We start from the raw sequence: 23,175 nt of genomic DNA on the forward strand, positions 1-23,175 counted from the left end.
GGACCTGTCCACTAAAGACAACTTTCTTTTTTTTTGAGATGGAGTCTTGCTCCATTGCCCAGGCTGGAGTGCAATGGCGTGATCTTGGCTCACTACAAGCTCTGCCTCCTGGGTTCAAGTGATTCTCCTGCCTCAGCCTCCCGAGTAGCTGGAATGACAGGCGCCCACCACCACACCCAGCTAATTTTTTGTATTTTTAGTAGAGACGGGGTTTCACCATGTTAGCCAGGATGGTCTTGATCTCCTGACCTCGTGATCTGCCCTCCTCGGCCTCCCAAAGTGCTGGGGTTACAGGCGTGAGCCACCGCGCCCGGCCCTAAAGACAACTTTCTTCAGAACTAGGATGAAGGTAAAAGATGCAGGTGAGCTGGGATGGGTGGGTGATCCTGGGTTCCTTTAAGGTTCACTGCTGCTTGAGGGTGACTATGGGCTGTGGCCTTTGTAGCTGTGGCCTTTCCCATGGTTTTGGAAATTCCCCAAATTTCCAAATTTCAGTGCTGGACTGAAATGTCTCAGACTCAGCTAAGGCATACATGGGCCACATGATGGGACACAAGTGTCCTGCTTCAGTACCGAAGTCCGGGGTTCAGGCTATATGGAGGGGAGGCCCCGTTCGCCTGTAGTTATTACTCCCAAAGGAGGCCCTGACCAGCTGCTGGGGGGTGCGAGTGGCTCACTGTGGGAAATTCATTCAGGCCCCTTGGCACTGTGTGTGCCCAGTGACTTCGGTTGTCACCCCCAAAATCAAGATCCCAAACCATCGGGGTCAGGAGATCAGGGAATGGGACCCCAAGGGGTTGAGCAAAGGGGACTGGAGCTCACTGCCAACTTTCCCCAGCACAGGGACATCACAGAAAGGACATTTGAAATTGACTCCTGAACAAGACAGCGACTGCTTTTTTTTTCTTCTATCTGAATCTTTCTAATTGAAACGGCAAGGAAGAGAACACCCAGAGAGCCCCCGCCACGGACAGGGCTCTGGCTGTGTCCCGGGTCTGCCCTGCAGAGCTGTGTGCCGTGAACAGGTTGCGTTGATCTCCGCCTAGTCATTTGTGGACAGGATAATGAGACCGGCTGAGGAAGAGGGTGGAGGCTGTTATCTGGGCAGGTAAAGGTGTGGCCCAGTGGCCACAAGCTGGGCAGCCATTTACAGGGCACTGTGTGCTGGGTCAGGTTCTAAGTGCTTTATATCTATTGACCCATTGAGACCCTACAAATGCCATCAAGTGAGGACATTGAGGTACAGAGATGTTAAGCAATCTGCCTGGGGTCACGCAGCAAGGCTGCTGCCGAATCTGGATGGAACTCTGGCAGCCTGGCCGCAGAGGCCCGTCTTGTACCCTCTGAGCTGCCGTGCCTCTCCCAGAAAACTCTAGTCCCCTTGTCTGTTGACAATATTGTCAGCCCGAAGCTGGCACATTTGGCTGAAGAGTGGCCCATGGGTTCAGTGTGAGAGGGAGCAGATTGTGTGAGAAAATACAACAGAAAAGTTAAGAAAAAGTTTTTAAAGAAAAAAATCCTTTAAAAGAAAAATATCTTTTAAAAGAAATGTCCACATTACAATAAAAATGCATGAAAAGTTTCTCTTTTTAAAAGGAGCATGTGTAGCCTGGGCAACATAGCAAGACCCTGACTCTTACAAAAAATTAAACAATTTGCCAGGCGTGGTCGTGTGTGCCCGTGGCCCCAGCTACTTGGGAGGCTGAAATGGGAGGAGGGCTTGAGCCCGGGAGGTCAACGCTGCAGTGAGTTATGATCATGCCATTGCACTGCAGCTTAGGTGACAGAGGGGGACCCTGTCTCCCAAAAAGTGGGGAGCATGTTTTATAACATTAAATAGTGGTCAGTGTGGTTGCACCTTACAGCGTGTGCATGAGGTCACCTCTGTTGTGCACCAAGGCTAATTGTGGGGACTGTTACTCCTTTTCATTTCCACTTACCCTGAAGGGAATTCCTGCTGGACTTGGGATCCCTGTGAGTACAGTTCACCCGGCATCCCAGGGGCCACGTAATACTGAATGTCCCTCTCTCTGGAGCATGAAGATGCCAGACACTGGCTTTCCCTCTACGTTAGTCAAGGATCCGTTCCCTCTTGTCAGCCACGCCCGGCTGCAGGCACAGAGCTGGCCCCAGGGAATGCGGGCTTGGCACCCGGGGAGGCAGATGCTCACGGCCACCTTGGGAGACCCAGGGACAGTGTCCATTCCCTCTCCACCTCCACGGGTGGTGCCGACAGCCCGGGCAGCCCCCAGACGCGATGAGGTCAGTGTGGTGAGCCCTGGCATGCGCCTGAGACCACGCTGGTGGCTGGCGTGTCCACGTGAGCATGGGGATGAGAACACTTCAGTAGACAGGGAATGGTCACTCTGGCCACGGAGGGCGTTCGGAACGCCAGGGTGATGAGCGGCGAGGCAGGCGGGGGGCGGGGGGCGGGGGGCGGCCTTGCCTCAGCTTGGACCAGGAGCGCTTTCTGACCTTGGGCCTCCGTGTAAGTCCCAAGGAGGTCCTGGGGCAGGGGGAATGTAGGGGAAAGGCGTGACGTGCAAGGCGCCAAACCCACTGACCTCCTCCTCCTCGAAGCCCGTGAGGTCCCAGCGGTAGTTGAGCCGCATCTGTTTCCGCTTCCAGTGCTCCATGAAGGTGGCAGCTGCGGGCAGGGGCAAAACCAGAATCTCCGATGAATAAAGGCATTTTCTTTTTTTTTTTGAGACAGAGTTTTGCTCTTGTGCCCAGGCTGGAGTGCAATGGCGCGATCTCGGCCCACTGCAACCTCGCCTCCTGGGTTTAAGCAATTCTCCTGCCTGAGTCCCCTGAGTAGCTGGGATTATAGGCATGAGCCACCACACCCAGTTAATGTTTGTATTTTTAGTAGAGACTGGGTTTCACCATGTTGGCCAGGCTGGTCTCGATCTCCTGACCTCAGGTGATCCGCCTGCCTTGGCCTCCCAAAGTGCTGGGAGTACAGGCGTGAGCCACCGCGCCCAGCCAGGGCATTCTTTTCTTTTTTTATCGGTGTTTGGTGAGCAAGGGTGATGTACTGGGCTGAGAATTTTATCTGAATTCATGTGTTCAGCCCTCCCACCAATCCTGTGGGGCAGGAACCATCATTCTCCCTTTTTACAGATGAGGAAACTGAGGCACAGGACACTCCAGTCCCAACCGAGGTTACCCAGCTAGTGAGGGATGGGCAGCCTGGTCCCAGAGCCCGTGTCTCAACCATCCTGCCCCATTGCTCTTGGGGAACCCGCTTTGGAGGTCAGGAGGAACGAGGGGTGAGCCCAGGCCACTCACTCACTCGGGCTTCAAACCACCCCAGGAGTCTGCCTGCTGAACTGCACTGGCGGCTGCTGCATTCGGCTTCATATTCCCAACAGACAAAGCATGGTTCAAATGCCGCCTCCTCCAGGAAGCCACTGATCATCCCCCTCAGTGTGAGAAAAACCCAGCTCCTCTCGGGACCTTCCTCAGCCTGCGTCTGTCTTGCCTATGGTGTCAGTGCTGCCTTCCATCAGGATCCCCATCCCATGACTTGTGTGTGGGGCAGGGATGGGGCCTCGTTCCCCTGGGTCCCCAGTTCCCAGAGGTGCCTGGGACAGACAGGTGCTCGAGTAGGCACTGAATGACTGACTTTTGTGAGCACACAGCTTGCAAAAGGAGAAGCCCCTGGCCGAAGCGTTTATCCTGATCGCTTCTCCCTACAAAAGAAAATCTGCAGAGGCTGAGGGGCAGAGTAACAGGAAGGCCACAGAGTTCCTCAGAGCTCACGATTCTCGAGCTGTTCCACGCCAGGCACTGTTGGGAGCTGGTTGATCTACAGACCTCTCCAGGACAGGGTCCTTGCATTTGTCTGAAGATGCTTAGTACAAATTTTCGGGCAATACTACCGGAGTTCAACACCAGCCACTGAGCTCTGTGACCTTTGGCAAGTTATTTAGCCTCTCTGTGCCTCTGTTTCCTCATCTGTAAAATGGTGCCTTCTAATAATCAGACTTGGAGTATCAGTGAGGAAGCATCAGTGTTATTTAAGCCTCACAGTGATCATAGCAGGTAGGCACTATTCCCATCCTCTCCATTTTACAGAGGGGGAAACTGAGGCTCAGAGGGATCAAATGGCTTATCCGAGAAGCAGCAGCACTGATGTGCAAGTAAAATGGGCTGTGTGACGGTGAACGTGCAGAGTGAATTCACAAACGTGGCCCTTAACTGAAGGCGACGTGTGGCAGGAAAGAACGGAAGTCATGAGTGTGAACCTGTTTCAGAGGACGTGAGTCTATGCATAACACACCCCATTCCCATTAAGGCGAGGTGTGAATGGGGCTTCCGAGCATGCAGCGGTTTGTCTAGGATGGCAACTCTATCAACTGGCCCAGCCTGGAAATAGGACCCCCCTACCCAGGTCTTTCACAGCAGGGTAATGTAATCCTGGGACTTGCTCGCACAGGCAATGGAAAAGCTGAGAAGCCACATGGGGGATGGTGGGACCACCCAGAGATGACCCACAGCAGGAGCTGGCATCCGTTTCAGGATGGCAGGACAGTAGGATGTGCTCAGCGCCCATGCTGGAGCCAGAAATTGGAGCTGCCCAGAAGAAGCTGGGATCACGGAGGAAGCGCTTCCCCGGAGGAAGTCAGAGCCTGGAGAAGACACAGTCATTGCTGGGGATGTCCCAGGAAGTGGAGGGAGATGGGGAGCAATATCTCGGCTGCTCCCTCCCTCCCGCCTTCTGATTTCCCAAAAGGACTTCCCACTGGCTGAACCTACTAGGAAGAGGGAGAGCTAGGGAGCCTGGGGAACGTGGCTTCCCAAGATGCAGAGCTGAGCAGGCGAGGGAACGGCTATCGCTGAAACACCTGCCGGAAACCCAGCCACTCAGCAGACACGCACTGAGTGCCATGGCTGCGGCAGGTGAGGGGGGCCACGGGGGCCCAGGAGGAGGCCCCCAACCCCCGGGGGCCCCTGACTCTCAGGAGGCAGACGGTGGGAGTGGCCTGTCTGCGGTGGGCACCCTCCCCAGGAGGCAATGCGGGGAGGTCTCTGCCTCTTTGAAGATGTCCTTTGGCCCCTGCAGCTGCTGTGGAGCGGTGGAGGAGGACAGCCGTTTCCCGGTCTCTGCCTGGTCTGCAAGGCCCCCAGCCACTCCTCCACTGGGCTGTGAAAGCTGCCTCTCTCTGTCCTCCTCTGCCCACCCAGGGTAACAACGCCCTTTTACGACGCTTTTTTTGGGGCTGAGCACTGCCCAGGAGGGCTGGCTCCACGCACACCTGCAGAGTTGGCCTGTTTACCTGCCACGATGGTTAGTACTGAGTGTCAACTTGATGGGATGGAAGGATGCAAAGTATTGTTTCTGGGTGTGTCTGTGAGGGTGTTGCTAGAGGAGATTAACGTTTGAGTCAGTGTCAGGGGGAGAGGCAGACCCACCCTTAACCTGGGTGGGCACCATCCCCTCTGCTGCCAGCACGGCTAGAAAAAGCAGGCAGGAGAACGTGGAAGCGCAGACTCACTCAGTCTTCCGGCCTTCATCTTTCTCCCGTGCTGGATGCTTCCTGCCCTGGAACATCAGACTCCGAGTTCTTCAGCTTTTGGACTCTTGGACTTACAACAGCGGTTTGTCAGGGGCTCTCAGGCCTTTGGCCACAGACCGAAGGCTGCACTGCCGGCTTTCCTACTTTCGAGGGTTTGGGACTCAGACTGATCCACTGCTGGCTTCCCTTCTCCTCTACTTGCAGACGGCCTATTGTGAGGCTTGACCTTGTGATCGTGTGAGTCGTCGATTCTCCTGAATCAACTCCCTTTCATGCGTACAATATCCTGTTAGTTCTGTCCTTCCAGAGAACCGTGACTCATGCACCTTCCCTGTCCCGGCCTCCCCAGCTCCTCCTCTTTCCCGGACTTGGCCTCCGTTATGACACTCACCCCACTGCCGCCCCGGCTCGCCCTCTCTGCACTCGCCAGCTTGCAGCGTATCAACAGTCACCAGTTAATGAGGACGTATCCGTGCACTCACATTTTACAGACATCAGTTAATCTCATCTTCATAATGACCACAGGCAGGCAGGATGATTCCCATTCACAGACTGACAAAGTGGAAACCATTTACAAAACTGAGATTCAGAGTGCTGTGTCCAGGGTCAGCTGCAGGGGAGCAGCAGCCATTGCATTTGAACCTCATTCTCTCGGACTCGAGTCTTCGGAACCACAATACTGGAGCAACTCTCTGTGCAGATATTTAACTTTCCTTAAGGAAACAATAGCTGTAGTTGCCACAAGTCTGATTATTAAAGTGTACCATCTATGGATGAGGAAATGGGGGCACAGAGAGGTTAACCAACTTGCCTAAGGTCACAGAGCTTGGTAGCTGGTATTGAACCCTGGTATTCTTTTTTTTTTTTTTGAGATGGAGTCTCTGTCTGTCGCTCAGGCTGGAGTGCAGTGGTGTGATCTCAGCTCACTGCAACTTCCGCCTCCTGAGTTCAAGTACTTCTCCTGCCTCAGCCTCCCAAGTAGCTGGGACTACAGGTGCATGCCACCACGCCTGGCTAATTTTTGTATTTTTAGTAGAGACAAGGTTTCACCATGTTGGCCAGGCTGATCTTGAACTCCTGGCCTCAAATGATCTGCCTGCCTTGGCCTCCCAAAGTGCTGGGATTACAGTTGTGAGCCACCGCACCTGGTATTGAACCATGGTATTCTTGCTCTAAAATTTGTACTGTGTCTTCAGACAGAAGCAGAGGCCCTGTCCTGGAGTTGTCTTGTCTGTAGATTGACCAGGACCCAGACTGGAGCCTAGAATGTAACCTGGTGGCTGGGGGTGGGGTGGAGGGTGGAGATGATACAAAGACGTGGCTTGTTTGGCTCAGACACGTTTAAAAAATATAGACATTTGACATAAAAATTATGCCTTTCCTGCTTCTCCTTTAAAAGCCAGAAGCATTGGCAGCAGAAGGCTGCGGCTGAGCAATGATCATTCCTTTGTCAAAACTTGGGTATGCGTTTCCACTTGGCCACAGACCCCACCATGCCCTATTGTCTGGCTTTTGTGGGCACTGAGTGTCGGGGTGGAGCTGTAGAGTCTAGGCTTCGCCCGCAGGAAAAGAGATGTGAAGACTCGTGCTGCACCTGGTGGCCGGTCCTCAAAGCTGGTATTGTGAGCAGTATGAAGAACCACCTTCTAGCGGGGTGAGCGAAGGCAGCAGGGACCCTGAGCACCCTCTTCTGCAAGCAATTCTCCTGCTCCCGAGTCCTCCCTCCTCACCCACACGAGTTCCGATTCCTGCCCTCTGAGGCCCCCAATCCTGGTCCTCCTTGCCAATGTGCCAACCACCTCATACAAATGTTGTATACTACCCAGCTGCCGCCAGGCGCTGGGCACGGTGCTTTCCCATGCCTGATCCCCTCGGATCCTGCCCCGGCCCCCTCCACGCAGGGATGACGCGCTCCATTTTATAGACACATAGATGAGGTTCTGAGACGTCAGGGGACTCATCAAGTAAGGGCAGAAACCTGGACCCAGGCCTCAGATCAACTGGTATCAGGGACGGGGCTTCCCACCCACGAGTGTACAATGAAGAAACGGCCTTGAGCGCGGCAGCCTTACAAGGTGGTCAAAGGGACAAGCCCATCCCCCTGAAATCTGGAGCCCAGGAGTCACCACAGCACACAGCACAGAGGGTGGCAGCGAGCGAGAAGCCAGGCCGGACGGGAGCAGGTGGTTGGGCTATGGTCCCTTCCCACATTGATTTTCACAGCACAGAGACACACAAACTCCTCACAGAGGCGTCCAAACTCCACCACAGAGGCAGCAGGTGAGCGAAAGACTCTAGGTCTACGTGGGATCTCATCGGGATGAGCGTGGGCAGCTGACCACACTGCTGCCAACCTCAGTCTCTGAGAAATGGGCTTGTTACCAGTGCCTGCCTGAGAGGGTCTATCATAGTGTCCCTGACTTCATCCACAAGCGGTGCTCAGGGTGGGGCCCATGTCTCTGTAAGGGCTTGACAGAGGACCGCTCTTACAGCCCAGCTTGGTCGCGGGGATCTCCATGTGTCCCCTTTAGAGGCACAGCACAGGACAGAAGCTACATTTTGTATCGCCCCATTTGTATAAAATAGTCAGAATATTTATAGGTAAATCCACAGAGACAGAAAGCAGATTGGTAGTTGCCAGGGGCTGGGGTTGGGGGAAAGGGGGACCGATTACTTCATGGGGACAGGGTTTCCCTTTGAGGTCATCAAAATGTTCTGGAATTAGATAGAGGTGTGGATGCATAACACATGCTAAATGCCACTGAACTGTGCACCTAAAATGGTTAATTTTATGTTGTGTGAATTTCAATGCAGTTTACAAAAAGCGAATGATAGAATGATGGGCGTAGATTCTCCTTATGTGTTAATGTGCGCCTGCCACATCTTGGAGGAACCACAGGAGAATGGGCTGGAGGGACACACACATGTGTGGTTACCTATGGCAGGGGGAAATCTGTTCATTTCCTCCAGGATTTCTCAGTGTGGGTCTGGGAATCTGGAGTGTTCCTGAATCTCCCCAGGGAGCTTGTTAAAATGCAGTTGTCTGACCTCAGAGTCACCCAGGGTCCCCGGAATCTGCATTCTGAACAAGCTCCATAGGCTGCGCTCAAGCCAGCAGGCATCTGGAAGTACCGACCCCTCCGTCTTTCTGCCATCCTTCTCCAACCGTCCCTCCATCCATTAGGTTAGCTGCCTCTCCTCCCAGGCTGCATCCCACCCCGCCTCGACCTATCCCAATGTCTCTACTACGCAGGCCTCACTCCAATTTCCCTAATCCCATGGCCCCTCCTGGACCGGCTGGCGGACACCCTTCCTGAGCTCTCTCTCCCCTGAGATGCTGTTGCCCAAACCAGGGCATATCTCAGGCGCTTCATCTGATGCTCTCTTGGTTCCCCTGAGCGAGCTGCAACCTGCTCTGCAGCCGCCCGGTGGACAGCCCCATCTCCCCAGTGAGATCCATGCTCCTCACGGGCAGGGGTCATGTCTTCCAGGCCTCTGCCCTCCACCCCCGAGCCCACCAGCTCTGGGAGGCAGGCAGGGCACGGTCACACATGACCACGGAGCAGGGATGCATCCTGCCAAACTGTGCATGTGGGGTCCCTATCCAGTCCCCTCCTTGAAATGTGACCCCCTGCTCTGGCCTGACTTGCATCCCTCTAAATTCACATGGAAGCCCTAACCCACCAGGTGATGGTATTTGAAGATGGGGCCTTTGGGGGCTGATTGGGTTTGGCTGAGGTCATGAGGGTGGGACCCTTATGATGGGATTCCTGCCCTTGGAAGAAGAGACAGCAGAGAACAGGCTTCCTGTCTCTGCCTTTGCCACCTGAGAACACAGGGAGAAGGTGGCTGTCTGAAAGCCAAGGCATGGGCCGAATCAGCTGGCACTTTGATCTTGGACTTCTCCACACTCAGAACTGTGGGAAATACCAGCCGGTTTTTGCAGGCACCTGTCTGTGGTATTTGGTTATGGCAGCTGGAGTTGACTAAGACACCCACCCCCTGGGAATAGAAACCACCCTTCGCTAACCTCCAGTTCCCGAAAAGTGCAATGTTGCTTAGCGCAGACTCCATTTCCACGAACTGGTGGTCAGAGAGGGGTCTCCTGGGGAGTGGCGGGGCAGGGGCAGAGCTCTGGTCCTGCACGTGAGTGCAGAGATGGGCGGGGCACAAAGGCCTCCAGCCTTCCCTTTCGATCTGAGTCACCAGGCACCCTACCTATTTATCCCTGGAACAAGTTTAGTTCCCACAGACAGATGATCACAGTGCATCCCCTTCGTCCCCACCTAGCTGGGAGTGACTCAGCTGGGTGACTTGTCAACTCCATGTGAAATCTCAGGCCCAGGCCCTGGAAAGGATTACAGTTCCACCTCTGACATTTCATTAAAGTTGGGACCATCTTTCTCGGGCTTTTTGCAGCCAGGCTCAAATCAGATAAACTCCTTTGTTCTTCGTGGAACTGACAAGCAGTTAAAACCCCATTATTATGCTATAATTTCAGAAAATGGATCCAAGTGAATAGCTAAATAGGGCTCAACGTTACTTAATGAGACACCTTATTTGAGGCTTTCAAATGTCAGAAATCCCAGACAGCAGCAAGCTGAAGGCTCTGGGACCGACATGTCAGCTCCAGGAAAGCTGGACCCCACAGTGCAGTGGAAGCAAAGATGAAAACAGCAGGCTGGAGGTGATTCATCCGCCATGAATACAGAGCCCCACACCCCGGCAGGCGGGTGGCCACGACCAGGCTCCCGGCTGCCAGGCAGTCACAGGTTTACGTCTCTTTGCCATTGTAGGAGCAGAAATGTGAACAGCTGGAGGCAGGAAAAGAAAGGACACAAGGGGAGAAGAAACACCAGAGGGAAAATAATCCCTTAGAGGGTAAAGAACAAATAATTGAATAAGGGATTAAAAAACACACAAGGAGCCATCCCTGGTAATTGCCCTTGACAGCCAGTGTGAAAAGGGCCTGGGATGGGGGCTTTGTCCCTCCCCTCTCCGCTCACACCTCTCAGCCGCAGTGGGTTCTTTCCTGTGGATTTAGAATAAGCTTCTTTTCTCTAAAGCAAGTGCTTCGCGGGAGTGGCCTGGCTTTTTTGTGAATTCCCCCCACCCCCGCTCAAAATGGGAGTGTGCAGACGGAACTTGTGCTTGACTCTATTTGACAGTCGGGGCCCATTTGTTATCTCCCAGGGCTGAAGTGGAGCTAGGGAGGGGTGAGGCAAGCAGTGAAGTCTCCTGTGGGGTCAGCAGGCACAGAGTCCCCCTCTCCCAGCGTCAGGGGAGTGCAGCCATCTACTAGGAAGGGGCTGGCCCGCAGCTCTTGGGACACAAGGCGCTAGTTGCGGGGTGAAGAACTGTACAACAGGCAAGCTGGCTTCATGAAACAGGGCCACCGAATGAACAACCACAGCCCGTGGGGGCCGGCGCGCTCAGCAGTACTACGCCTACATGCCCCCCACTACTGGCTCACGGTGCATTTCTGCTACCCCAAGAGGGCCCATGATGAGGGCCTGGGAAACGTTTGGACGGAGAGGTGGGACCAGGGCACGTGCTGAAACCTTGGAGGCAGATGGGCCAGGGTGCGCATCTGAGATGTCTGTTAGGGACCTGTTAGCTGTGTGATCTCAGGCAAATCTCTTACCCTCTCTGTGCTTCTATCAGAGGCATTCCAACCAGAGCGACTCCATCTTGAGTGAGGACTAGGAAAAATGAGGCTGGGGCTTGCTGCAACTCCATCTTGAGTGAGGACTAGGAAAAATGAGGCTGGGACTTGCTGCAACTCCATCTTGAGTGAGGACTAGGAAAAATGAGGCTGGGGCTTGCTGCAACTCCATCTTGAGTGAGGACTAGGAAAAATGAGACTGGGACTTGCTGCAACTCCATCTTGAGTGAGGATTAGGAAAAATGAGGCTGGGGCTTGCCGGGCTGCATTCCCAGAAAGTGAGGCATTCCCAGCCCCTAGATGTTTACGTTAAGGGAACAGATTGATAATGTTTGCTAAACAGACCCAGACTCAGGAATGTCCTGATATCCCGATATGTTGAGAATAAAAGCATTCCTAATTTTACTTTAGAGATAATAATATTGATTCTCACAAAATATAGTAATTAAGACAATTAATCTTTTATCATAAACCCTTGTGACAGAGTACATCTCCCCATGATTTTCTTTGTTATCCTTTATATAAACAAGCACTGTACCTAGGGTGGGCACGTTCCTCCTCTTACTTTCGGAATGCTCTATTCTGTAGCCATTCTTTCACTCCTTTACCTTCTTTCTTCTTCTCCTTCTCCTCCTTCTCCTTCTCCTTCTCCTTCTTTTTCTTCTTCTTCTCCTCCTCCTCCTCCTTCTCCTCCTTCTCCTCCTTCTCCTTCTTCTTTAGACAGAGTCTTGCTGTTGTCACCTAGGCTGGAGTGCAATGGCACGATCTCGGCTCACTGCAACCTCCGCCTCCTGGGTTCAAGCGATTCTTCTGCCTCAGCCTCCCAAGTAGTTGGGATTATAGGCACCCGCCACCATGCCCAGCTAATTTTTCATATTTTTAGTAGAGAGGGGGTTTCAACATGTTGGCCAGGCTGGTCTGGAATTCCTGACCTCGGGTGATCCACCCGCCTCAGCCTCCCAAAGTGCTGGGATTACAAGTGTGAGCCACTGTACTGGACCACTCCTTTACTTTCTTAATAAACTTGCTTTTGCTTTAGACTGTGAACTCACCCTGAATTCTTTCTTGTGTGAGATCCAAAGACCCTCTCCTGGGGTGTGGATCAAGACCCCTTTCTGGTAACACTTTAGCATCTTCAACAGAGAAAAGAACAGAGCCTCGGTCTGGGACTGTTGTGGAGTTACAGAGAGAGCCGGTGCAGAGCCCTTAGCCTGGACTGGCACAGAGGCAGTCCTCAGCGCAGCTCCCAAAGTGAAGGAGGTGTATTTTTGTGGAGACAGACGGGGAAACTCCTCTAGGCGAGAGAAAAACTTGGAGGTAATCCAGTGAGGAATAAGCCAGGCACACGTTCAGCACACACGCCAGCCGGAGCCAGTTAGTAATGCCCGTGGAGTAGGGCCTAGAGTCAGATATTTGGGGCTCAAGACGGAGATTTCTCAAATAACTTAAAACAGAAGTACCATTTAACTCAGCAATGCCATTACTGGATATATGCCCAAAGAAATATCAATTGTTCTACCATAAAGACACATGTATGCATATGTTTCCTGTAGCGTTATTTATGAGAGCAAAGACATGGAGTCGACGAAGATGCCCATCAATGGTTAACTGGGTAGAGAATATTTGGTCCAGGCTGGGCATGGTGGCTCACACCTGTAATCCCAGCACTTTGGGAGGCTGAGGCGGGCAGATCACCTGAGGTTAGGAGTTTGAGACCAGCCTGGCCAACATGGTGAAATCCCGTCTCTTCTAAAAATACAAAAATTAGCTGGGTGTGGCGGTGGGCGGCTGTAATCCCAGCTATTAGGGATGCCGAAGCAGAAGAATTGATTGAACATGGGAGGCAAAGGTTGCAGTGAGCTGAGATTGTGCCACTGCGCTCCAGCCTGGACAACAAGAGCGAAACACTGTCTCTACTAAAAATAGAAAAAATAGCTGGACGTGGTGGTGGGTGCCTGTAATGTCAGCTTCTCGGGAGGCTGAGGCAGGAGAATCACTTGAACATGGGAGGCAGAGTTTGCAGTGAGCCAAGATCACGCCACTGTACTCCAGCCTGGGCAACAGGCACTCTGTCTCAAAAAAAAACTAAAAAAGGATATGTGGTCTGTATACATCATGGAACACTATACAGTCATAAAAGGAAGGCCTTTGCAGCAACAAGGATGGAGCTAGAGACCATTGTCCTAAGTGGACTAAACTAATGCAGGAACAGAAAACCAAATGCCATGTGTTCTCACCTTTAAGTAGGAGCTAAATGTTGAGTACACAGGGACACCAAGCATGTGACAGGAGACACCGGGGCCTACTTGAGGGTGGAGGTTGGGAGGAAGGTGAAGATGGAAAAACTATCTGCAGGGTTCTGTGCTGATTATCTGGGTGACAAAATAACCTGTGCACCGAACCAATGGCACGCAATTTACCCATGTAACAGATCTGCGCATGTAACCTCCGAGCCTAAAATAAAAGTTGGAAAGGAAACAAACAAACAAAAAACTGTAACTAAAAAAAAGGTATGAAAAGTATTTGGGACTCAGAAATCAGAATTCGGGGGTTCAAGCCCTGCTTAAGAGCTGGTGTAAGCTTGGGAAAGTCGCCCTAGTTTATTCATCCGCCAAATGGGGTAATAGAGCTATTTACCTCCTTCGGGGGAGTTAGTGAGTCAGGACGCAGAAGATACTTATGGCAGTGCCTGGCACAAAATAAGGCTCACCCACCTTCAGCTGTGATTCTTTTCTTTTTCTTTCTTTTTTTTTTTGAGATGGGGTTTCACTCTTTTTGCCCAGGCTGGAGTGCAATGGCGTGATCTTGGCTCACTGCAACCTCCGCCTCCTCCTGGGTTCAAGTGACTCTCCTGCCTCAGTCTCCTGAGATTACAGGCGTGAGCTACTGTGTCTGGCCATTTTTTTTTTTTTTTTTTTTTTTTGGATGGAGTTTCACTCTTGTTGCCCAGGCTGGAGTGCAGTGGCACGATCTCGGCTCACTGCAACCTCTGCCTCCCGGGTTCAAGTGATTCTCCTGCCTCAGACTCCCAGGTAGCTGGGACTACAGGTGCAGGCTGCCATGTCCTGCTAATTTTGTATTTTTAGTAGAGATGGGGTTTCACCATGTTGGCCACACTGGTCTTAAACTTCTGACCTCAGGTGATCCACCCGCCTTGGCCTCCTTAAGTGCTGGGATTACAGGCATGAGCCACCGCGCCTGGCCAGCTGGAGGCCACCAAGCACAAGGTGAGAGGTTAGGTTTCAGCTCAGTCTCCTAGGGCCCAAGGCTATGTTTTCAAATTTTCCAAAAGCAACAGCTCACTTTTAACAGCCAGCGCAACGTATCAACCGGCACCAGGCACAAGCCAGGCGTGGCCCTAAGAGCTTTGCATGCAGTGACTCCTTTCATGTTCCCAGCAACCCTGTGGGGCCGGACCGTGTCTCCATTCTACAGATGTGAACCTGGGACCCAGAGAGTAGAAGAAAGTTCTGAGGTCACAGGGCTGGCAGGTGACAGAGCTGAGATTTGAACCTGAGCCGGGCCCCAGAGCTGGCACTGTGAACCCCTTGACTGTATCTAACCATCCTACTACACAGCCAGGCCAGCCTCAGTAATCCAGTGAAGCCAAACCGTCAAGTGGGCGGCCAGGGCAGGCTGGGCCCTGCTGGGTGGATCTTCCCAGCCTGGAGCTGGGGTATTAGGAGGCTGGGGAGTCACAGCCTCCTGGGTCACAATCAGAGAGAGGGAGACAGGGAGGGATCTGACCAGTGCTGAGGTCTCTAGGAAGGCGAGGGAGGGAAGGAGCAGCAGACAGCAGTGACAGTGGGGGTGGGTGGGGAGGTGCTGGGGAGATAGTTCCTGATAGACACAGGGTCCAGGGAGGCAGGCAGGGGCAGGCAGGGGAGCGAGGACAGGCTCAGAGAGATGTGGCTTTGGTTCCTGGCTGTGCCAATGGAGCCTCAGTTTCCTCCTCTGTGAAATGGGGACAGGTTCTCCGCTGTTTGGATACAGTATGATAAACAGCTCTGGCACGTGTGCTTCAGCGGTGACAGACTGCTGCTGATCCTACATTTATAATTCTAAATTTACAATACAGTTTGATCCCCAAATTAAAAACCAGAGCTGGGCTATAGGCCTAGGAATCTTCCCACAAGCCACGTGGCATTGGATCACATATAGACATCACCTCCCAATGCTCTGCAGTAGCCCCAGCAAGAAGTCCTCCAAACTCAGCTTGAATGCTTCCCAGCACGGGGCGCTCACCCCTTCGCTGGCCAGCCCAGCTCAGCGTGTCTCACTGTTCATGGCTGGAACTCACTCCCTGCACTGAGCTACCGACCCACGGCTCCCATTCTCGGCCTCCCCTGGAAAATCGGACGCCTTTGTCCACGAAGAGAAACGACTGCATTTATCTCGAGGCTGTGCTGATTTCTACGCGTGTCTGTCCCCACCTGTGACTGGAGTCCCAGGAACTCAAGACCTGCCCCTCACACTGCTCTGCCCACACCTTGGTGTGGTGGAGATGAGCAAGTCCGAGGGCGGCTTCCAGGCAAGTGCAGGCACCTGACCTCACCAGGAAGGGCCTCTCCTGGCTCTCCCTGGGCCCTCACTTGCTCACAGGGGATGGCAGGCCCTGGCTGAGCCTTCGAACCGCAGCAGAGGAACTCTCATCTTCCCCTAACAAACTCCAGGCAGAAGCCCCAAACGTGAAATCGGCCAAAGGACTATGTTCATTTAACTCAGGACTGAGGCCAGGGTGAGGTGAGGGAGGCGCTGGGGCTACAGGGTCCTACGACACTCACTCTCAGGGTCACGGGCCCCTAAGACAAGATGCCAACTTCCATGCTGTACCCAGGCTTCCTTCCCTTGCACTTAAACCTCTTGATTGGTGCGGGACCCTGCAGAGGCCTATGGGACCCAGTTTGAGAACCACGGGGGACCGACAAGCCCAGAGCTGCTGCCACCTGGGAAGCAGGCCCAGGCCTAGAGCCTCCAGCAGGGTCAGCCAGCCCTGGACGCTCTATTCTCGGAGGGTCCACAGGCCCGGGGGCCACAGGGCTGCTAGCCAGCCCAATACATAAGGGACCAGACCCTTGTGGGTTTCTCCGCAAACAACCAGGGTGCTGAGCAATCTGCGCAGCCCACATCCTCTCAAAGGACGACCGTGCGGAAGGAACACCAAGAAGGAGGGAGGCCTGGGGGGAGGGGCTTGTTCTGTGGGTGCAGCACCCACGCCTGCCCAGTAGGCACTCCCACAGCTGACCTGGAAGGCGTGAGTGGGTGATGCCCTGGCACGCAGAAGAAGGAATTTGCAGTGACCAGAATGCCACGTAGTGCTTTGCGCTCCCAAAACAAGAACCGCAACAGGCGCTCATCACAGAGATCTCTTATCGCCCAGTGTGCTAAGCTCAAAATGGGATAATTACAGCCCAAGATGGCTTCTTTCTTTTTTATTATACTTTAAGTTCTAGGGTACATGTGCACAACGTGCAGGTTTGTTATATACGTATGCATGTGCCATGTTGGTGTGCTGCACCCATCAACTCGTCAGCACCCATCAACTCGTCATTTACATCAGGATAACTCCCAATGGCATCCCTCCCCCCTCCCCCCTCCCCATAATAGGCCCCTGTGTGTGATGCTCCCCTTCCCGAGTCCAAGTGATCTCATTGTTCAATTCCCACCTATGAGTGAGAACATGCGGTATTTGGTTTTCTGTCCTTGCAATAGTTTGCTGAGAATGATGGTTTCCAGCTGCATCCATGTCCCTACAAAGGACACGAACTCATCTTTTTTTATGGCTGCATAGTATTCCATGGTGTATATGTGCCACATTTTCTTAATCCAGTCTGTCACTGATGGACATTTGGGTTGATTCCAAGTCTTTGCTATTGTGAATAGTGCCTCAATAAACATACGTGTGCATGTGTCTTTATAGCAGCATGATTTATAATCCTTTGGGTATATACCCAGTAATGGGATGGCTGGGTCAAATGGTATTTCTAGTTCTAGATCCTTGAGGAATCACCATACTGTTTTCCACAATGGTTGAACCAGTTTACAATCCCATCAACAGTGTAAAAGTGTTCCTGTTTCTCCACATCCTTTTCTCCACATCCTCTCCAGCACCAGCTTTAAAGTTCATATGGAACCAAAAAAGACCCCGCATTGCCAAGACAATCCTAAGTCAAAAGAACAAACCTGGAGGCATCACGCTATCTGACTTCAAACTATACTACAAGGCTACAGTAACCAAAACAGCATGGTACTGGTACCAAAACAGAGATATAGACCAATGGAACAGAACAGAGCCTTCAGAAATAATACCACACATCTACAGCCATCTGATCTTTGACAAACCTGAGAAAAACAAGAAATGGGGAAAGGATTCCCTATTTAATAAATGGAGAAATAGGCTTCTTTCTTCATCTGGGCTCCTTCAGCCTCTCTGCTGCCTTCCCCTGGGAACCCACTCTTACTGGGCATGTCCGTAACTGGAGAAGGAGAAAATGAAACACCACATCCTTCTTTGTCTGCGGAGGAGGGAGGCCCAGTTCCATGCACCCAGGAATTACTGGATGTGTGGAGAGTCCCACAAAAGTGGGTGCCTTTGGAGTCCGCTATAGAGAAGAACACCAGCCAGGGGCTCTCAGATGGCTGCACCCTCCCAGATCCTAAGGGGATGCTAGGGATGGGCAGAGCATGGGGTGGAAGGACATGGTGGCCGTTCTCTCCAGGGCCCTTAAAATCCTATTATTCATGGTCAAGTGTGGGAGTTGTCTTGGTCAAGCCCGCCAGCGTCTCCTTAACTCATGGGAATAGCAGGAGAGCTGAAACAAAGTGTGGAGTCCTTCGGAATAATCGAAAGTCTCTCTTTTCCATCGGAGGCCCTTTCTTTGGAGAAGTGGCTATAGGGAGTCTAGGGGCTGGATTTCTCCCAGGGATTTCAGCAGGGAAAGAGGAAATAGATGGATGAAATCAGGGGCCCTCAGGGCCAGGCAGGGAGGGTGCCATGAGGCTCCCAATCGCTTCTCTCGCACCTTCCCATGGGTACCCTTCCTGGAGTTAGGCCCCCACTATGGCACCCCTCTCTTAATCACTGCACGAGTTCCCTGTTAGACTTGCGGTCTCCGACTCAAGCATAAGACAGGAAAGCATCTTTGACACAGCAGCCAACGGCACTGGGTTCAGATTCCTCCGAGCAAGCGCACTAAGCTCTTCTCAGCGAGTCCTTGCTGACCTCTCCGGAAGCTCTGATGCCCCTCCCACCTGCTCCCTGCACCTGGAACTCCTGCCACAGCCCTGCACCCTTCCCATGGGGCCTTCTCTTGAAACAGATGCTGCAGCTTTTAGAGCAGCAGATACATCAGGTTTGCTTCCTGTGGTTCCCCTGGGGCCCGGCACAGTGTGGGACACACACTTCACTCAGTACACACCGGCCGATGAGTACCTCCCATACACCAGGCGCATGCACACCCTCATGTAGGCGGGACACACGCCCTCAGTACACATGGGCCGGTGAGTAATACACCAGGCGCGTGCAAAACTCTCATGTAGGTGGGACACGCACCCTCAGTACACATAGGCCAAAGAGTACCTCCTACACACCAGGCATGCACACCCTCATGTAGGTGGGACACGCACCCTCAGTACACACGGGCCCATGAGTACCTCCCACACACCAGGCGTGCACACCTTCATGTAGGTGGGACACACGCCCTCAGTACACATAGGCCGAAGAGTACCTCCTACACACCAGGCATGCACACCCTCATGTAGGTGGGACACACGCCCTCAGTACACACGGGCCCATGAGTACCTCCCACACACCAGGGGTGCACACCCTCATGTAGGCAGGACACACGCCCTCAGTACACACGGACCGAAGAGTACCTCCTACACACCAGGTGCGTGCACACTCTCATGTAGGTTTTCTTTGGTTCTCACATGTTCCAACGTTGTAAGACGGCAGTGACCACCTATCTAGAGTGAGCTACGTGTGAAGCCTCGGCTGAGAGTTCATGTCCGCCGCCTCTAATCCTCATGCAGCCCCATTCTGCAGACGAGGAAGCTGAGGTTCAGAGCAGTGAGGTGGGGACTGGCAGAGGGGGAGTCTGAGCCCCGGGGGGCTGTAGAAATGCACACGGGGCAGCAGGGCTGACCACAGAAGGTGGCACTGAACAGTCTCCTAGCGGTTTGGGGGCTCAGTGCTACAGGGGCACACTTATTTGTGGGTCTTGCTATGGGCCACCCGAAGTACGGTCTCAGTGGCCGCACAGGCCCAGGGGACCGAAATGAGGAAACAGAGCTGCTGGCCACCACGTGGAGGAAGCCCTCACGGGAGCCGGGCCCTTCCAGCTGGGCACACAGAGGGTGGGGGCTGCAGGGAGGTGCCTCGGGGCCAAGGACTCTGTGGAGGGAACTCTGCTAAGGACACGGAGCTGCCCAATAAGATTCCAGGGTGAGGAGGGGCTTGAGGGAGGTGGCCGTCCACACAGCATCTAAGTGGAGAAGCTCCAACTCCCACTCTTGCCAGCACCCATGCTCAGAGCTGGCTGCCTCTGTCCTGGGTCTCCGGAATGTGATGGGTGAGCAGAGTCAAGAGGACCCAGCCCAGCTGCCCAGGCTGGAGCAGGAGCTGCAGAGGGTGGGCCAGACCTCCCCTCCCTCACCTCTCCTGATACATCCCTTGGCTCTGCTGTGCACACCCACCCCCAAATCACACAGGCTGAGTCAAACCGAGTCCCAGCTGCAGGACGTCTGCACCAAGTGTGAGGATAACCACAGCCCGTCGGCTTCCTTAGCCTCCTCAGCCTTGTGGGGAATTCTCTTATGCACTGTTGGAGGGAACACCAGCCCTGAATGCAGCCTCCGGAGCAGGGGAGGAGGCTGCCGAGCTGTGTAGGGACGGGGCTCAGGGCTGGAGAGAACCGAGGAGCCATAAAGAGGAAGAGGGGAGCAGCACGCTGGACTTGGAGCCGGGTGCCGGCACTTCAGTCCCTCTCTGCCCAACTTGCTGGGTGCTTCTGTGCAGACCAGAGACCCAGCTCCGCCTTCATCCTCCCAACCTCCCCTAGGTTTCCGGCCTCCCCCGAGCAGCTGTCCCTTGGTCAGGAGGCTGCTGAGCTGGAATCACAGGCCTGACTTCGCGGTGCTCTCCACGGAGGATGCTGGCACGGCTTTGACAATGCCAGCCAATGCCCTGCTTAGTGATGGGGCACAGTACTGAATCCTAGGTCTGATCTCCAGGATCAGCACGCTGGCGGGTGAGGGCCGCACAGAGCCCCGCACCTGGCTGGCCTCCGTCCTCACAATTGCCTTTTCAGTCTGCGTTTGCCCCTTGCCTACCCATGGAGCACACAGGGCAGTGCCAAGCATGTGGAGCTGCAGGTGAGGTGGCGCTATTCCGGCCCCGGGAGCCTGCCCCAAGCAGGGATGTGAGGTGGGACCAAGAGACCCCTCTGTTCTACACCTGGTCTCTCTGCCACAAATGCTCCCTCCCCCACACCCATGTCAAGTCAGCTGAAGGGCCTCATACCTCTTCCAGAATTCCCTCCTGAATTCCCTTCTGTGCCGTCTCTGCCCCATCTCCTACAAGGTGGGAGCTCACAGGTAAGGATGGGGGCTTAACTGCCCGGCATGGGGCCAGGCTCAGCACAAGGCTGCCTACTGTGGGCATCTTGAAGCCCAGCTGGCACAGGCTGTGACATGGGGCTGCGGAGGACAGAACGGCCCTGCTTGCTCCCCCAAAACCTCTGTAGAAATGCATTCAGCCACCACTTCCCAACCTCCCGAGCCCCAAAAGCTGAAGATGGGTGTCGGGTAGGACTGGGGTTAGGGACCCCGAGTCCTCCCTCCTTACCTACACGAGTTCCGATTCCTGCCCTCTCAGGCTCCCAATCCTGGTCCTCCTTGCCAATGTGCCAACCACCTCATACAAATGTTGTATAATACCCAGCTGCCGCCAGGTGCTGGGCACGGTGCTTTCCCACGCCTGATCCCCTTGGATCCTGCCCCAGCCCCCTCCACGCAGGGATGACGCACTCCATTTTATAGACACATAGATGAGGTTCTGAGACATCAGAGGACTCATCAAGTAAGGGCACTGGGGTTAGGGAATCTTCCTGGAGGAGCCCAGTGCCTTAGATTTGGGTGGCAGTGCAGCCCAGTGGCAATCAGGAGCTGAGTGACCCCTGGCAATTCCCAACTCTTTTAGGCCTTTGCCTCCTTATCCGTAAATGGGTGCATGAAGCCTGCAGGGATGCTGCAGGCTCTAGTGAGAGATGGTGCCTCCGGGACCTGGCCCAGGTCAGCTTTCCTTCAGGGTGTGGTGCTCACCAGCAGCAGCAGGGATGGAGGCAGGACCCTCGGGCCTCCCTGCACTAAATCAGCTGCCCTTCCCAGGCCAACACACCTTGGTGTCAGGATTTCTCAGAGCAAAACGTCCCTGCTAGGCTTTTCCTAAGAGACTCCGGGCAGGGTCAGGAGAACCTGTGTGTCTCTCCCGATGCAGTGCGGACCCCAGTAACCTGAACATAAAACGGGGGTCATCTCCTATGTTTTTTCCTGACAACCCCTGCCTGAGGATGATTTCACCAAGACAGACAGAAGCAGCGTAGGTGCCACTCAGACTCACCACCGCCCAAAAACCCAGTGTGCTGGAGCTCTGCTTACCCCAGAGGGCCATGAAGACAGAGAAGAAGACGGTGGCGGGGTTGTCGAAGAGGTGGCTGGCGCGGGCCGTGGCGCAGGCTGAGCTCATCTTCCAGTAGCTGCAGGTCTTGTCGCAAAGCGGGCACATGGTGATATTTTGTCTCTGGTCACACATCTCCATGCTGCAAGAAAGAGGCAGCCCTGGAATCGCCTGGCCAGGCTGCGTGGATGGAGAGCCTCCTGGGTGGCGAGCTGGCCGGGGAGAAAGCGCTGGGCTCGAGCTGGGGGTTGGCGAGGGTCCCCCAGGTCCCTGCCGTGGTGGACATAGACCGGGTACTTAGCCATGCCCTGTCCCTCCTTGTCATCCAGGGCAGCTTCACAGGCGTGTGACCCATGCTGTTGCACCGGCCCTGAGCTCAGCAGGGCCTCATGCTTGGTTTAATGCTCCCCTGTTGCTGTCTTAAAACACACAATGGGCCGGATGCTGTGGCTCAGGCCTGTAATCCCAGTACTTTGGAAAGCCAAGACGGGCGGATCACCTGAGGTCAGGGGTTCAAGACCAGCCTGGCCAATATGGTGAAACCCCCGTCTCTACTAAAAATACAAAAATTAGCCGGGCATGGTGGCACGTGCCTGTAATCCCAGCTACTTGGGAGGCTGAGGCAGAAGAATCGCTTGAACCCTGGAGGCAGAGGTTGCAGTGAGCCGAGATCATGTCACTGCACTCCAGCCTGGGTAACAGAGTGAGACTCCATCTCAACACACACACACACACACACACACACACAGCATACACACACACAGCATATACACATACACACACACAAACACACATACACCATACACACACATACACACAGCATACACACATACACATACACATACACACACACACACACACACACACACACACACACAATGAATTTTGAACTAGGGACCTGTATTTTCCTCTTGTATGGGGCCCTGCAACCTCTGTTGCCGGCCCTGGAGGTGGACTCACCCAGGCCTGTTTTGTGGTAGATGGGCCCCGGAACATTCACCCCTGGGGTGACCCTGAGGCGGAAGCCTCTGCAGCCTGTCCTCCAGCCACTTCTAGGAGAGGCAGAGTCCCCAGCCTGCCCCCATCTAATCAGCAAGCCTTGTGCCAATAGCAAATGCTAGCCAGGTCTTTATGTTATAAGGTCCTGGAAAACAGTGAGATGACGAGGGTCCTTGCTCTATCTCCATCCGCCTGGTGGGGCGGCTGCCTTGGACGTGGCCTGGGTGCTCTGGACACATGAGGTAGAGAAACAGGGACCCCAGGACTCCTCTCTGGGAGACCGGGGGCTGGGCCGGGAGGAATAGGTCCCCAGC

The 23,175-nt window shown here is 54.0% G+C and overlaps 1 protein-coding gene across 17 annotated transcripts in view; it reads right to left on the minus strand.

The window, feature by feature from the left end:
• The window catches only part of ANO1 (anoctamin 1), a 218,538-nt gene that overhangs the window by 37,894 nt on the left and 157,469 nt on the right, over positions 1-23,175 (minus strand). For all 17 annotated transcript variants that reach the window (XR_013403429.1, XM_077961821.1, XM_077961822.1 and 14 more), the window contains 2 exons: positions 21,844-22,004; positions 2,565-2,647 (listed from right to left, as the gene is read on the minus strand). Coding sequence is in view for 16 of the 17 variants with exons in the window: in XM_077961821.1 (XP_077817947.1) it covers positions 2,565-2,647; positions 21,844-22,004 (244 nt within the window). In the remaining variant the exon portion in view is untranslated. The remainder of the gene's footprint in view (positions 1-2,564; positions 2,648-21,843; positions 22,005-23,175) is intronic.

This window comes from Macaca mulatta, chromosome 14 (assembly GCF_049350105.2).
Source record: "Macaca mulatta isolate MMU2019108-1 chromosome 14, T2T-MMU8v2.0, whole genome shotgun sequence".
Classification (NCBI taxonomy): domain Eukaryota; kingdom Metazoa; phylum Chordata; class Mammalia; order Primates; family Cercopithecidae; genus Macaca; species Macaca mulatta.